The 15,793-nt window shown below is 37.3% G+C and overlaps 1 protein-coding gene across 2 annotated transcripts in view; it reads right to left on the bottom strand.

Annotated features, from left to right (window-relative positions):
* Positions 1-2,364: 2,364 nt before the first annotated feature.
* Positions 2,365-15,793, bottom strand: part of PELI1 (pellino E3 ubiquitin protein ligase 1) — a 60,698-nt gene continuing 47,269 nt past the window's right edge. For both annotated transcript variants that reach the window (XM_032291960.1, XM_032291961.1), the window contains exons 3-7: positions 15,018-15,147; positions 10,673-10,774; positions 5,618-5,815; positions 5,334-5,522; positions 2,365-4,771 (exon numbers count right to left, since the gene is read on the bottom strand). In XM_032291960.1, the coding sequence (XP_032147851.1) occupies positions 4,205-4,771; positions 5,334-5,522; positions 5,618-5,815; positions 10,673-10,774; positions 15,018-15,147 (1,186 nt within the window). In that variant the 3' untranslated portion in view covers positions 2,365-4,204. The remainder of the gene's footprint in view (positions 4,772-5,333; positions 5,523-5,617; positions 5,816-10,672; positions 10,775-15,017; positions 15,148-15,793) is intronic.

Raw genomic sequence — 15,793 nt, 5'->3', positions numbered from 1 at the left:
TCGATACTGTAAACACTACCCCTCCTGCCCCAGCACATGATTTTGCAACTCTTCTTTCAACTTTATTTGCCCCCTCAGCACAGTTTACTATCTATCATATTGTACATATATATTATTACTTTTTCTTGCCCATTTCTATTGTATTCACTAGATTACAAGCACCATGAAGGCAGGGATCTTTTTTTTTTTTTTTCCTGCTAAATCACCCAGTTTAGGACAGGGCTTGGTGCACACTGGATTTACAAAAATCTGTTTTAAGAATGAGTAGAGGCCGAGCACAGTGACTCACGCCTGTAAGTCCAGCACTTTAGGAGGCCAAGGTGGGTGGATCACTTGAGTCCAGGATTCTGAGACCAGCCTGGCCAACATGGCAAAACCCTGTCTCTACTAAAAATATAAAAATTAGCCAGGTGTGGCGAAAGGCACCTGTTACTTGGGTGCTCCCAGCTACTTGGGAGGCTGAGGCAGGAAGAATTTCTTGAAGCCAGGAGGCAAAGGTTGCACTGAGCCAGATCACACCACTGCATTCCAGCCTGGGTGACAGAGCAAGACTCTGTCTAAAAGATAAAATTTGAGGACAAAACATTAAAGAATACTTATGTAAGAGTAATTCTGAAAGTAGGGGTGACAGAGATAGAATAATACAATTCAGTGACGTAGAGTTTTGCTGTTCTGATTTGCTACAGGATCAATGCTCAGAGAATAAAGAGAATGGAACATAGGTTTAACTGTAAAGTGGAGTAGCACAGCAGGATGTGGTGGCTCACACTTGTAATCCCAGCACTTTGGGAGGCTAATGCGAGATGATTGCTTTAAGTGCAGTAGAGTTTGAGACCAGCCTGGGAAACCTTGCAAGACATGTCTATTGAGAATGAAAAAAATTAGCTGGGAATAGTGGTATGTCTCTGTAGTCCCAGCTACTCAGGACGTAGAGGTAGAAGAATTTCTTGAGCCTGGTAGATTGAGGCTGTGGTGAACTGTATGCTACCACTGCACTCCAGCCTCGGCAACAGTGCAAGACCCTCTCTTTTTTTTAAATAGAGGCTCGCTCTGTTGCCCAGGCTGGAGTGCAGTGATGCAATCTGATCACTGCAACCTCCGCCTCCTAGGTTCAAGACATCCTCCTGCCTCAGCCTCCTGAGTAGCTAGGATTACAGATGTATGCCACACACCCGGCTAATTTTTGTATTTTTAATAGAGATGGGGTTTTACCACATTGGTCAGGCTGGTCTTAAACTTCTGACCTCATGATCCACCCATCTTGGCCTCCCAAAGTGCTGGGATTACAGGTGTGAGCCACTGTGCCCACCCGACGCTGTCTTAAAAAAAAAAAAAAGTGGGGGTAGCACAAGATGATCCATCGCAATGAAGGACCAAAGTGGTAAGAGTTATGTTCATCTTATAACATTATAATAAGTGGACTTTGACCAGTGCCCTCAGTCTGGGTCAGAAGGTTATACGTCACTCATGGTTCTTGAGGTATCCCGAGGGAAGAGTGAAGTGGGACATTCAAATGTTAGAAGTAATTACATACTTACATTATTATTTATTCCTACCCTGCTTTACACTTACTGGAAGACTTTTACATGAGGGAAGTAAGCAAGGAAGGCTGCAAGAAGATAACCTAGTAAAAGAACTCCCATGTCTCAATGGCCGCCTTTCATGTCTTGCTTCATGACCCTAACATTTTACATAAAAGGAAATGTAATTCCTTGAACAAATTAAGTAGCATTTAAATATAAAGATTTCTTTGATAAAAAGAGTTCAGCCATAAAGATTTTTTCTTGAGAGTGTATTTAGGAGACCTAAATACAACTTTTTCCCCTCCTTGGCCAGCATACTGCCAATCCCTTAATGCAAGTGAGTAAGTAAAAGTGTTCTATTAGGCATGGCAAAATAGCAGATCTAATATTCAAAATGCTTCAACAGCAAACACCCAACTGATAATTTAAATTGCCTGAGTTTTCAAAACTTGAATTTGATAGAAAATGAGCCAGGTTTTTCTCACCTGTTAGAAGAAAACGCAGGCAACTTTGCGAAGGGAGTGAAATTTTTATGGTTACAAGGGGACTATTTAAATAGTCTAATATGTCGTTTATAGGTGCCAACTCCCTAGCAAGGCTTAACTTAGAAAAGGCCTCAATTATTCAACCACTAACAAAGTTCCTTTATTAATAAGAGATGCTTTACAAAGAAAACCGGAGACTGCAAAGTGTTACATTAAATGCAAATTCTTCATCTATTTCAAATGAGTATTTTTGGAAGTGTGGAATAGAGTTGTCCACAATTTTCATTTCTGAAAATTCATTTCATTTCTCATTCTCGATTATGCAAAAATGAACTCACAGAGACAAATTCAAATACCTATTTTGAAAAGTATTTACTTAGTTTAAATAAATTAATTGCAAATAAAAATCAAGCTACAATATATAGCCTGAATAGAAATGACTAGAACAAATACAACACAGGACTTGATTTCCTTGCATTAGTCACAAAGCATGTGACAATCTAGAAAACTTTAAAATCAATTACATTTCTTTGAAAAAGGGGTAACAGCAGTTACTGATACATCACAACTAATAAACTTATAATACAAGTTTCCTGACATGCATTTCCTGAGTGAACCCAAATGATCATTTTTAAAAACAAGGAAATTTCAACAGCTGAAGTAAAATAAAATAGTTCATGGCTTCTAAGCGACAAGTTTTGTTTTTTTAAAAAACCAAAAGAAAATTCAGAACAGTGTTGTAATAGGATAAAGTAAAGTTATGCTACCATATATAAAACTTTGCTACAGTCAATTAAGTATTATACAACTTTTCAAACTAAAGGAAAACAAATCAAAATATTTAAAAAAGACTGTCTAATCTAAAAGTGTACTGGTTTCTACAAGTGTCAAAAAAAGATTTGATGTAGTGCAACTGTCTATACTTGTGGTGCCTTTGAAAAAAGGTTGGGAAGGAGGGGAGAGAGGAAACTTGTTTTTGCTTCCAGAAGCAAAGGGCATACTGGAATTAGAGAACAAACAGACCATGCAGTGGTCACTCCACACTGCAGACATTGGTGCTCAGCTGCATCTGCCAAGCAAGCATTTACTTGAGTCTCACTGTGGCAATCCCTTAGGATTCAAACCCAGAATTAAGGCTGGTCTGCTAAAAGGGGGTACTACTGTCATTCAACCCTTTAGATCTCTAGATTTCCTAATGCCTGAATAAAGCCAAATACAGAATAATTACTTAAGCATTTCTTTTTCTAAAAGTAAATCATGTCACTTTCCTTTCTTGCTAATTTATACTTTTTCTTATGGGAAGGACTTTTTTCTAGAAACAGTGAACAGATGAACCACAGTTTATATCCAAAAAATAAACTTGCCAAATGCTGCCGATACTACAAACAGATTAGTTATCATGGGAGAAAAATAGATAATCTAGATTAAATTGCATATTCAAAGGAGCATATAAAATGTTTCTTAGCATTAAGTTTTTGTTATAGTACTACGCTTGAGAGAAACATTAGGAAAAATTCTTTCCTGATTATCTTCAATGTGGTTAAAAACAAACACCTTTCATACAATGGTAATTAATATGAATTTGGTCTTACAAATTACAAATTATTCTAATTTACCAAATTACTTAGACTGGGGTGGGGAGAGAGGTTCTCTGGTCCTTCTTCCTAACTTTGCAAATCCTTAAGCTAGGTGCTCACTAAGCTACCATTCACACCAATGGTGTGCCACCATCATTACCATGCTACTCTATCAAGAACATTCTAAGGTATTTTCTATAATAAAGATAAATAGAAAAAAGTTAATATACATGTTGCTGTATTTTACAATGTTTGCAACAAACTGTAAACTAACATAGTTTGAACCAACAGTACCCTCAGTTATACAAAACAATTTCAGCACTGAGGATGGGTGATTCAAAAACACTAAAAGGAAGGCATCGAATTAGACTATGTCTTTTTCTCCTCAAAATATATTTTCAAAACTCAGAATTCAGAAGACTGGTGCTTTCAGAAATTCCTTTGCTTGAGTTTCCCAGATTTTTGCTCAGAAATTCCTACTATTTATTATAAATGTTTAAAAAAATTCTTCATCTTAATGCAAATGACCAGAGCAGAAAAACTGTGATGTGGGCAAGTTTGAAAACCCAACTCACTTAGCTTATAAATTTATAATGTAGTCTTGGAGGACAATGGTCTGTTAGTCTAGAGGTCCTTGAAAAATAAGTCTGATGTAGCCTTGTTCACCAGCCAACTGATGTGCACAAAAGGGACAGGCTGCATGAAAAGTATGAGTACCATGAGGAAGAGGGATCTGGGACCAATAGGCAGTTGTCTTTTCTGAACACACATGCCCACATGGGCTAAACGCATGGGTTGGAGGGCCGGCGTCCACATAAAATCCAGCTTCACATCCAAGCCACAGAGGAACATAGGGACCGACAGACCTACACATAGGACATTCACGATCTTTTCCGTCACGTTCTTCTTTGTTTCCCCAGTTATGATAGCCATGTACATGGCCGCAGTTTAGATACACCCATGGTTGTTTTTCATCTACAACATCTTTCCTCTTCATACTAGGAAATGCTAGTGTGTTGAACCCTACAGGGCACTGAGGTCGTGCTGCATTGATTTCCTGTCTTAAAGCTTCTAAATGCTTCACTGTAGGAGTGTGGGAAAGGCCTTCTGCAGTACGCCATAGTAATGTTGCACCACAGAGGTCGATTAATGAGCCATCTTGTAACTGATTGGTTTCAATTTCCACCTAGAGAAGACAAGAGTTGAAAAACATATTCACCACTCTGTTTTGGATTTTTGCGTAAGAGTTTTGGTTTTAAGTACTTCTTACTTAAGACATGAGATTTCCTAGGATTTTCACTAAATATTCAAGAAACTGACAGTAGTTATGAAAAAGACAAGTTTGAAAATCAAGGATAAAATATCAAACATTGACATATTTCTTTTTAGCCTCATAAAGACAACCTATGATTAAAATATCTGGCTAATCAATAAGTCTAATATTTTAAATAAGGTAAATATGGTCAAATATATACAGCTGGCAACAGAAAAAAGATCAGAGAGTGCTGTTTAAAAAAGCTTAGGTTTTAAAATATATTAACATGATATGACAGAAGAATACACTTTTAGAGTTTACTAAATGAAATATTAAGATACTGTCCTCTAGTATAGAATTTGGTAGTCAGTGTTTGATGGACTTAATATTCTGTGTTGGCAATAGATTTAAGAGTTTTTTATGAATGGATGTAATGCATTCAGTTCAACTCATCCTATGTGTTATTGTAGCTAATTAAGAATTCAGTATTTACCATTTTTCCTCTTTGCTGAGCTGATCTGGTTTCACGCAGGCTAAATACATTTCCACACACTGATATTTCTCTCCATATTCCAGGCTTGGAGTCTTCTGTGAACCCATTGCGTGGATGCATTACAAGAACGCCATTAGTGGTCAAGCCATCCATCTGCCCATCTGATGTTTTCCATTTGGCAGCCTTTTCCTAGTAGAAATAATAGTAGTAAGCTTCCAATTACTTGTAATTTGGAATGAAAGCTAGTATAAAAGAAAGCATCATTCAGAAAAAAAGCTTTTTACCCCAAGAAAGATGTTTTTTGATGAGTCAAATCCTGCAGCATAAATCCGTGCTGTAAAGGGAGGATTCCGTTCACATATTATTCTACAGGCAAATCTTGATATAGTGCTTTGTACTGACTGTGTATCAGAATTACTTTGACTTCCAGGAACTGTGTCAGTTACTACAAAATCAATGGGGCTTTCAGTTGACCGGCCAATCTGAGGGAAAAAGAAACATCTATAAACCCATTCAAAGAACACAGTGGAAAATCCATTCAAGAAGGCAGTATAAGTAAACATTAAACCTCTGAAATTCCTAAAGTTGAAATTTACCATACTTAACGTTGGGGGCATCTACACTCTTGAAAACTAATCAGTCAGACTGTCTCTGATGAAGGTAATCACTTAGAGCACGGAATTAAAGGGGAACTTACAACAATATATGAACCTCTCAGGGAATGAAGAATTTAGCAATGGCTGAGATTTCTAGATGGTTGCAGATTTTAATCTTAACCCTTTTTGATGGAAATGTGTGTACCATGTAGGTTTTTTCTCTTTAGAGATATTTAAAGAGGTATTCTTTATATATATATGTATTATTGCATTTTAGGTTCTGGGGTACATGTGCGGATCATGCAGGATTGTTGCATAGGTACATATATGGCAATGTGGTTTGCTGCCTCCATCCCCCCATCACCTATATCTGGCATTTCTTGCCATGTTATCCCTCCCCAAACTGCTTACCCCCCACTGTGTGATGCTCCCTTCCCTGTGTCCATGTGTTCTCATTGTTCAACACCTGCCTATGAGTGAGAACATGCAGTGTTTACTTTTCTGTTCTTGTGTCAGTTTGCTGAGAATGATGGTTTCCAGATTCATCCATGTCCCTACAAAGGACACTAACTCATCCTGTTTTATGGCTGCATAGTATTCCATGGTGTATATGTGCCACATTTTCCTAGTCCAGTCTATCACTGATGGGCATGTGAGTTGGTTCCAGGTCTTTGCTATTGTAAACAGTGCTGCAATGAACATATGTCTGCATGTGTCTTTATAATAGAACGATTTATAATCCTTTGGATATATACCCAGTAATGGGATTTCTGGGTCAAATAGAATTTCTATTTATTCTACCTTATTTAACAGAATATAGTGAACATATATAAGTAAATCTTTTAGGATGACTGCAGAACATTACACTATAAATACCATTTATATTAAGCTGATATGCAGCGATGTCTTCAGGTGCTATAAGAGGTGTACAAGACTGCTGATCCTTATGTCAAGGGCTAGCATAGCCTTGCTTTGAGGTCTTATGTATACTTCATAGATTTTCTTGTTTCTTTTCTGTCAGGTTGTCAGCTATCACTCTTTGTTTTTGGTCATGCTTGTTTCCATCAACAAGCTCCTCCTTTAACTGGGTACTCTTATTCTGCTATGGATTGAGAAATCAAATAACCAACTTCAGAGAAGACAATTTCAAAAGGTTCTAGTGAGAGCCTAAGGGATTCTCTAGGGAGCACGGGAAAGCAATTAACTGCATCAACTTTGTGGCATTTATTTTATATATATATATATACTCTTCCTGGTTCTTGGGCATATTTCAGAGAGACAAGGCTCCCAGATAAGAGTTCTGGATGGGTGAGATGTCAGAGATTTCAAAACATCTTCAGAGGTACTAGCTAGTAAATACATTAATTACATTTTGAAAGTTGATAAAAGGAAGTCAGTGGGTAGATGACAAAAGTGACAAGTGTCACAGGGCTTTAAAGCAAACATATGGAAATTATCAGTTCGTGAATGTATTTGTTATAAAGTAGTATTGTAAAATTGAAGAATGTGGGTACTGAGAAAAAATATTGACCCTCTACAAAGATAAAGACTCTTAAAAGTCATTCTTTACATATTTTAGCCTCAAGTTCCTCATATCAGCACACTTCTAGATAAACTTCTTTAGTGTTTTTGTCCAATCATCAAGTATAAAGTTCTTATATTTCAATTGGATAGTTTTAGAGGGAAGCTATTTAACAAATGTAAGATTGGATATTGGCTGGGAACAGTGGCTCATGCCTGTAATCCCAGGACTTTGGGAGGCCAAGGTGGGTGGATCACCTGAGGTTAGGAGTTTGAGACCAGCCTGACCAACAAGGTAAAACCCCATCTCTACTGAAAATACAAAATTTAGTTGGGTGTGGTGGCAGGTGCCTGTAGTCCCAGCTACTTGGGAGGCTGAGACAGGAGAATTACTTGAACACAGGAGGTAGAGGTTGCAGTGAGCTGCGATCACACCACTGCACTCCAGCCTGGGTGACGGAGTAAGACTGTCTCAAAAAAAAAAAAAAAAAAAAAGATTGGATATCCCTTTTCTTTATTCTTAAAAATAAAAATATCGTAAATTTAAGATAATACCCAAATAAAATGGTCTCAGACCTTTCAAATTAAAAATATTTCCCAAAATAAAAAGGCTCTTTAAAAGCTAAAAGATGTAGGCCAAGGATTGAATTAATATTCAGAATCAACAGAAGTAGTACTTATTTGGAAAGAGACAGTTCAAGAGGGCTGACATTTCAACTGGGTCTTGGGAGAGAATATTTAAGACACGGAAGCAATATTTGTAATGACAATGAGAAGGAAAAAAGTATAAGGAAAAAAACCAATATGAATGTGATCAGATGCCAAAATATGATTAATGTTAATAATTAGCACCCCCAAAAGAAAACTCAATGGTTCCTTAAAGCTTATCCAAAATTTGTAGTTTATTATTTCTGATAATAGAAACTGACTCAAGATTTGCCTCCTATCTATCAATCCAGCTGAGTTTCCTGCTATTTGTGTCTACTAGGTACAGGTAGCTTGTCATCAATCTTTTACCACACTGTGTACTTCTTTGCCATTTCTTTTGCCAGAATGTTTTTCTACTGGTTGCTGGCAAAAATCCTACTTAACCTGATAAAAAGATCTATATAAAAAGGCCCCAGTGTAAAGTCTTTTCTCCATCCTTCTTCAACCCAATCAATGTGCTTAAAATTTAGAGGGTCAGTATAGCACCTAGGCATGTAATCAGCTTATAATGTCTCCCTTATGTACTTTATAGTGCCAAATGATGCACAGAGTTGGAGTTGGAATATCTGATGACTTGAACAATAAATGTTCTTGTTCAGTTACAGGGCAGACAATCCTAGAATGTTTCTAATACAATTCCTCAAAGACTGGCTAGTTTATCAAGGTAGTTTCTGATACATCACAGTCTTTTTGATGCAGAAATGTTTGGATTTTCCAAAGCTATAATACCTGTAGAAAGGGCATAACAGTTTATGATACTGGGAAAAATTCTTAACTTTATGAAAAAGACAAAACTTGAAATGTTAAAACTTATTTAAGAGCTTTCATTAGACGTGAGGACATTGTTTCTGAATTCAGGATGCCTGGTTTAATTTCAGTTTTGCTCCCAAGTAACTCTATTATCTTTAACTCATAAAATTTCAGTTAACTTAATCTATAAAAGGGGTAAACAAATAAATATAAGGTACTTTCTGAAGCTGAAATTCTAGCCTGTGACCAAGTATCTTGGGAACATCTATCTATGTATCAGTCAATTAATAAAGACACAAGGTCTCACTATGTTGCCCAGGCTGGACTCAAGCTATCCCCCAACCTGAGCTCCCTGAGTAACTGAGACTACAGGGCTAGGAGCATTTTGATTTTAAAAAAAGCTAAGCTTATTCACTTTCACTGTTTGTCAGTGAAACAAAATGTGAAAACCATCCTAAAGCTTTGTGTTAGGTTTTTGTTGGATCTAAAAGTTAATCTTCATTAAAGATGTTATTTTTGGTAAAAGTGAGGAAAACAAAAGCCCACATTCTAATATTAACTAGAGAAAAGAAATTCAGTATCTCATCTCATTAAAAGGGTTGGGCAGAGGGAGTGACTTCAAAGAAATATTTCGCTATTGACTGAAATTAAATATATTTCCAGGCCTTTTCACTTTTATTTGCCTTGTAAAATAAAAAAAAGTCAAAGGGACAATAATTATAAGACCAACATTATCAGGCAATTTATGTTCTACTTAGGTTTGTTTTTAGAAAGCCCAAGGCTTCAGAGAGCTCAATATTAAGGAAGAAGATCAAGAATTCTATTTACATCTTTGGAATGGACTCTCCTAGAATCTATCAGCTTATAAAAATGTCAGCACTGGATTGGTACAAAAAGTGAGAGAAAAATATTTTTTTTTTTTTGAGACAGAGTCTTGCTCTGTCTCCCAGGCTAAAGTGCAGTGGTGTGATCTTGGCTTGGCTCACTACAACCTCTGCCTCCTGGGTTCAAATGATTCTCCTGCCTCAGCCTCCTGAGTAGTTGGGATTACAGGCGCCCTCCACCATGCCTGGCTGATTTTTGTAATTTTAATAGAGACAGGGTTTCACCATCTTGGCCAGGATGGTCTTGACCTCCTGACCCCATGATCCCCATGATCCCCCTCCTCCGGCTTCTCAAAGTGTTGGGATTACAGGCATGAGCCACTGTATCCAGCCAAAAAATACTTTTATTGCATGAGTAGCATTGAGCAAATATGTGCTGAGGAAAAAAGTTTGACTTCACATATATAGTACAAATAGTTAGCAACTGCCTAAACTGTTTATTGCCTAGAGAGGAAGGTGGGAAGTGGTGGTATAAAAAGTCATAAATATGTACAGAATATTTATTGTTTTCTTTTTTGGATCATAGCTACTATTCACTAAGTGTTTTTACTAAGTGCCTGGTGCAGCTCTGAGTACTCTACATGTACTAGATCATTTAAGCCTCCTAATAGTCACGAGGGAGAGTCTATTATCTGCACTTTATAGAGGAGAAAACTAAGGCATATAACAGCTGTATAATATTTTCCAGTAATTCTGATTCCAGAGCCCATCTCAACCGCACTTGATTGACTTCTACTTATGAGGTTTAGCAATCAATCTATATTTTAATAAAATACAATATAAAAATATGATAATCCTTTATCTGACCTCGGCAAAAGTTACCAAGACTAGATTTTTAACTTTTTGTTTTTTAAGAAAAAAATTTTAGATGTTATAATACCTGAAACATATCAGTGTTGCTGTCATGAGTATATTCAACCACCACAGTCTGGGCCCGAGATAAAGTATATGATATGCTATGCTGGTCCTTGTTGCTTATTGCCTAAGAACGAAAAAGTTAATAGCAAAAATTAGTAGGCAGGTCAATCCAATCTGAAAATCTTTTCATTAAAAAAAGGGACAACTATTTACATGACATATTTATATATTTTCCCCCTGAAAACATGACATATTTATATATTTTCCGCCTGATATTTAGAGGAGCAGTTAATAACTCCTGTCAGCTGTGACAGTAGTTTCTTGGGTTGAATGTGGTACTGAAGAATATTTAGAAGCAGTTAAACAGTAAAAACATTATTTTATTTTTTAGAGATGGAGTCTCGCTCTGTTGCCCAGGCTCGAGTACAAGTGGCACGATCTTGGCTCACTGCAGGCTCTGCCTCCTGGGTTCAAATGATTCTCCTGCCTCAGCCTCCTAAGTAGCTGGGACTACAGGCACACGCCATCATGCCTGGCTAATTTGTTTTGTATTTTTAGTAGAGACAGGGTTTCACCATGTTGCCCAGCCTGGCCTTAAACTCCTGAGCTCAGAAAATCCGGCCACCTTGGCCTCCCAAAGTGCTAGGATTACAGGTGTGAGCCACTATACTTGGCCCATAATTTTCTTTCATCAAACACTAGACTACCTTATTAAGTATTTTAAATTATAAAATAATCAAAACGAAATCCCACATAAAAACAGAAAACGATAGTACTGCTCTGATAAGAAGTACAAAATCTTACAAAATAGGATGAGTCTGATTTTTGAAGTCATTTAGAGATCTATAAAGTTCACTAATAAGCCAAGTTAACTGGTTTTTCTAACCATTTTGTGACTCTACAGATGACAAATGTTTGCCATATGCCGGGTGAGATACAGAAAAATGCATTTGGGATTTGGTCCCAGGAGATAAAGGAAAAAACATTTTTTAAAACAAAAGAAACATTCACAGAATGATTAAACATTACCAAAGGAAAGGAATGTAATGCTTATGACTGTACTTCTGACTTATCTCGAACTAAAAACATTGTTAACAAGAACTTTTCAGTTTTGTTTTCAAGTGTTTTCTATGTATTTGAGTTGAAGATAATATCAAAGGAGGGGAAAAATCTAGTCATCACACAAAGGAAGTAGAAATGGGCTGCGTAAAAAGAAAACAGATACAAAGACAGAAGGGAATAATTATATACAGCAAAGAAGCTAAATTTAAAAACCCTTCTTAATTAGAAGTTTGGCATCATAAGTTTTTACTTGGTTTCAATTTGCAGCTAATCTGTAATAGATAAAGCCTAAAAACAACAACTTTAAGATTAAGATTGTCAAATTTCCCAATATACAAGAGAATATAGAAATACCAAATTTCCAAATATACCAAGAGACTATACTAGTGACTCAGCTTTATCAAAGCTTAATACTGCCACTTTTGCTTCTGATTTTTTTTTTTTAGGGAATTAAACTACAGATACAATTGAGGCTGCCTACATGTCTCTCTCAATTCCCTTTTCTCCACACAGGTATCCAACCTCAAGAATGCAGTGTAGAAGGCCGGGCGCGGTGGCTCAAGCCTGTAATCCCAGCACTTTGGGAGGCCGAGGTGGGTGGATCACGAGGTCAGGAGATCGAGACCATCCTGGTCAACATGGTGAAACCCCGTCTCTACTAAAACTACAAAAAATGAGCTGGGCATGGTGGCGCGTGCCTGTAATCCCAGCTACTCAGGAGGCTGAGGCAGGAGAATTGCCTGAACCCAGGAGGCGGAGGTTGCGGTGAGCCGAGATCGCGCCATTGCACTCCAGCCTGGGTAACAAGAGTGAAACTCTGTCTCAAAAAAAAAAAAAAAAAAAAAAAAAATGCAGTGTAGATCATTTACATGCATCTTTTACATATTTATTTCTACACATTTAGGTATTCATAAATACTATATAATTGTTTTACAGGTTTTAAACCTATATATATATGTGTGTATGTATATATACACACATACATATTTTTAAGAGAACAGGTCTCACTATATTGCAGGGGCTGAAGTGCAGTGGCTATTTACAGGCAGGAAAACAGCATACTACAGCTTCAAACTCCTGTGCTCAAGTAATCTTCCTGTCTCTGCCACCCAAGTAACTGGGAGTAACAGGCATATGTCACAGTGCTCAGCTAAACAGCTGACTTTTCAATGAAATAATTACTCAGTATTTGAAAAGTAATTCTTAGTGGCTAACGAGATTTTAAAATATTGGTTTTTGTGTGCTTTGAGATTGTAATCTTTGGGTGTATTTTTTAGCTATTAAACCTACTCTTAGACCGAGAATAAAAACTATGTCAAGTTTGAGTCTCGCTGGACTAGAACGCAGGGTTTTAACCACTCACCCCAGATGACTGCCAGACTAAATGCTTAATTTTCATCATGACCTCACTAATACATTCCTCCAAAATTTAAAGAGGAAACAGTCATTTTTTTTTTTTTTTAAATGAGACGGTCACACTCATTTAGACTGCAGTGCAGTGGCATGATCTCAGCTCACTGCAGCCTCTGCCTCCTGGGCTCAAGAGGTCCTCCCACTTCAGCCTGCCAAGTAGCTGGGACCTCAGGGCATGCCACCACGCTTGGATAATTTGTTGTACGTTTGGTCAACATAGAGTTTCACCATGTTGCCCAGGCTTGTCTTGAACTCCTGAGCTCAAGTGATCCGCCCACCTTGGCCTCCCAAGTGCTGGGATTACAGGTGTGAGCCACCATGCCCGGCTAAGAGTCAGTCTGTGATCCCTAAGGTTCTTATTGCCTAGTAAAGATGAAAGATGAAAAAGAGATAACAATGAAAACATGAGGGCATGGCAGAGTAACAATAGGAAGAAAAGTACAGAATGTGATATTTTAGAGGTAGGGATTAGAAATATTTTCCCTGATAGTGACTTTCAACCAGAGGTAGTATTAGCTGTTTAAGGGGCATCTAAAAATATTTTGTGCATTTTTTGGCTGTTATGAGGATTTGTAGGATCACATGGCATTTTGTGAGTGAAGGACCCATAAATGTCCTGTAGTATGTGGGAAAGTCCTGAATAATAAAAAACTGGCACACCCAAAATGTCAAGGGCACTCCTGGGGGAGATATTGTAAGAAGCGCCTCAGGCTGGATCAATCTGAGGTTTACTTCTGCCACCTGCTTAGCACATTCCTTCTCATCAAAGGAGCAAAAAGAAATACCCCAAAAGAAACTGTCCCTTTTCTGCACTAACTGGCTCCCAAATAGTAACAGAGGAATCCTAGTCAAGGCCTAAGGATTCTTTCACAAATCAAACTGGGTATAAAACAAAGCTGAAAAGTCAATTATCTTCAGACACTGAAGCTGCAACCTAAAACCAGATCATATGCCAATTTTTCTGTCTCTCATTTATTTAACTTATAAAGATATGCTTCAGATGGTATAATACTAATGTACATCCTCGGGCTACATAGCTAAAGACACAGGTAGTTCCAGGAGTCAAAGAACTCTTTGTAATTTTTCTTATTTGCTCATTACAGTATCAAATTCATTCTGTGTTATAAAATTGGAAGCAGAAGAATTCACAGAAAATACAAAGATGTAAAATTCCCCCTCCTTGTCTGTCACTCTAGGAAAAGCCCAAGTATCCTGAAATGGTGGTCCAGCTCCTGGAAATTTTGTTAGAAGAAGAAAAAGGGGCTAGAAGCATGAAATAGGCTAGGGGGTTGAGAAGTTATATTGTAGATGCACTTGTATATTGCTTTCATAGCTTTGATTCCATTTAATAATTATTAAGGTCTACTTTGTGCAAGGCATTATGCTAAAAGATAAGAAGTTATAAACCAAAAATGAATAAAAACCATACACAGAGTCTTAGGTAAAGACCCTTAGTTTAAAAATTACCTCATCCACACATGCTTCTAATACCTGAATACACGTATTATACATCACATTCCTCCCAGGGAGGCCCCTCCAGTAATAGAGTGGGAACTTTCCACTTCCAAGGGCAGACAGCTGCATAATTCTAAGTACTAGATAAAGCCCTGTCCCCCACCCCACCTCTTTTAATAAGGAAAGAGAATGTTCCTTCTAATTTCCACCCACTGATCCTGGTTTGTTATTAAAAAAAAAAAAAAAGTCCAATTCCCCTTCCATATGGCAGCTCTTCAAATACCGTGTCTCCAAAGTCTCTTCTCCAATCCAAACAAAAGGAAATTTCTGAAATAGAAATGTGAGGGGAATGCTAAAGAATATAAACAACACATAAAGTCTTTCGATTTCTCCAAGTTAATTTATGTAGCTTTTTAAAAAAAAATTTTATTTTTTACCTTTGCAGCCTGAGGAGTACAAGCAATATGCACAGTGCTGGGCTTCACCCCATTTGCCTTAGGTCTTTTAAACAAAGCAAACCTACTTTTCCTCCTTCCTCTATCGCCATTTGGGAGAGACCCATTATACCTGATGGGGGGAAAAAAATATAAGTGATCTCTTGAACTGCACATTATGAAACAAATGTTTTACTCTGCCTTGCAGAATCAGTTCCCAATTAATTATCTATTAGCACACTATAATTATTTCAAATTCCTTTGAGCAACTGTTGATCTCCACACCAGGTGCCAGTGTGTGAAACAAAATGAGATTTTTTTTTCTGGCTTCATTCCAAGTCACAGGAAACCTTTTGGATTATATACAGAGTTATCTCTATTTTTTTCCTTCCCTCTTTTATGAAAGATAATTAAGAGCTGATTAATGGCATGTCTGACTCCTTATGACTCATTCTGTTTTTTTAAGGTGAATTGTTTGCCTGTGCTAATACAACGTTTAAAAAGTATAGCATGTATTGTTTAAAACAGAATCTCCTTTAACTGTGAACCAAACACTTTAAATAGCTGAACTTTTGAAGTAAGGAATTTTTGGACTTGTTAAGTCTTAGCTACCCGAATGTACAAATACATTCTCATTATATTAGCAGAACCTGTCCAACGGGCATGTTTGCTAAGCAGTAAACATACTTTTGTTGTTCAGATCTTATGACCATTTTTCTATAACATGTACACACACACACACACACACACACACACACACACACACACACACACACACA

Source organism: Sapajus apella, unplaced genomic scaffold (assembly GCF_009761245.1).
Source record: "Sapajus apella isolate SASKATOON/1434 unplaced genomic scaffold, GSC_monkey_1.0 scaffold26, whole genome shotgun sequence".
NCBI lineage: Eukaryota > Metazoa > Chordata > Mammalia > Primates > Cebidae > Sapajus > Sapajus apella.
This window is presented reverse-complemented; position numbering and strand designations above follow the sequence as displayed.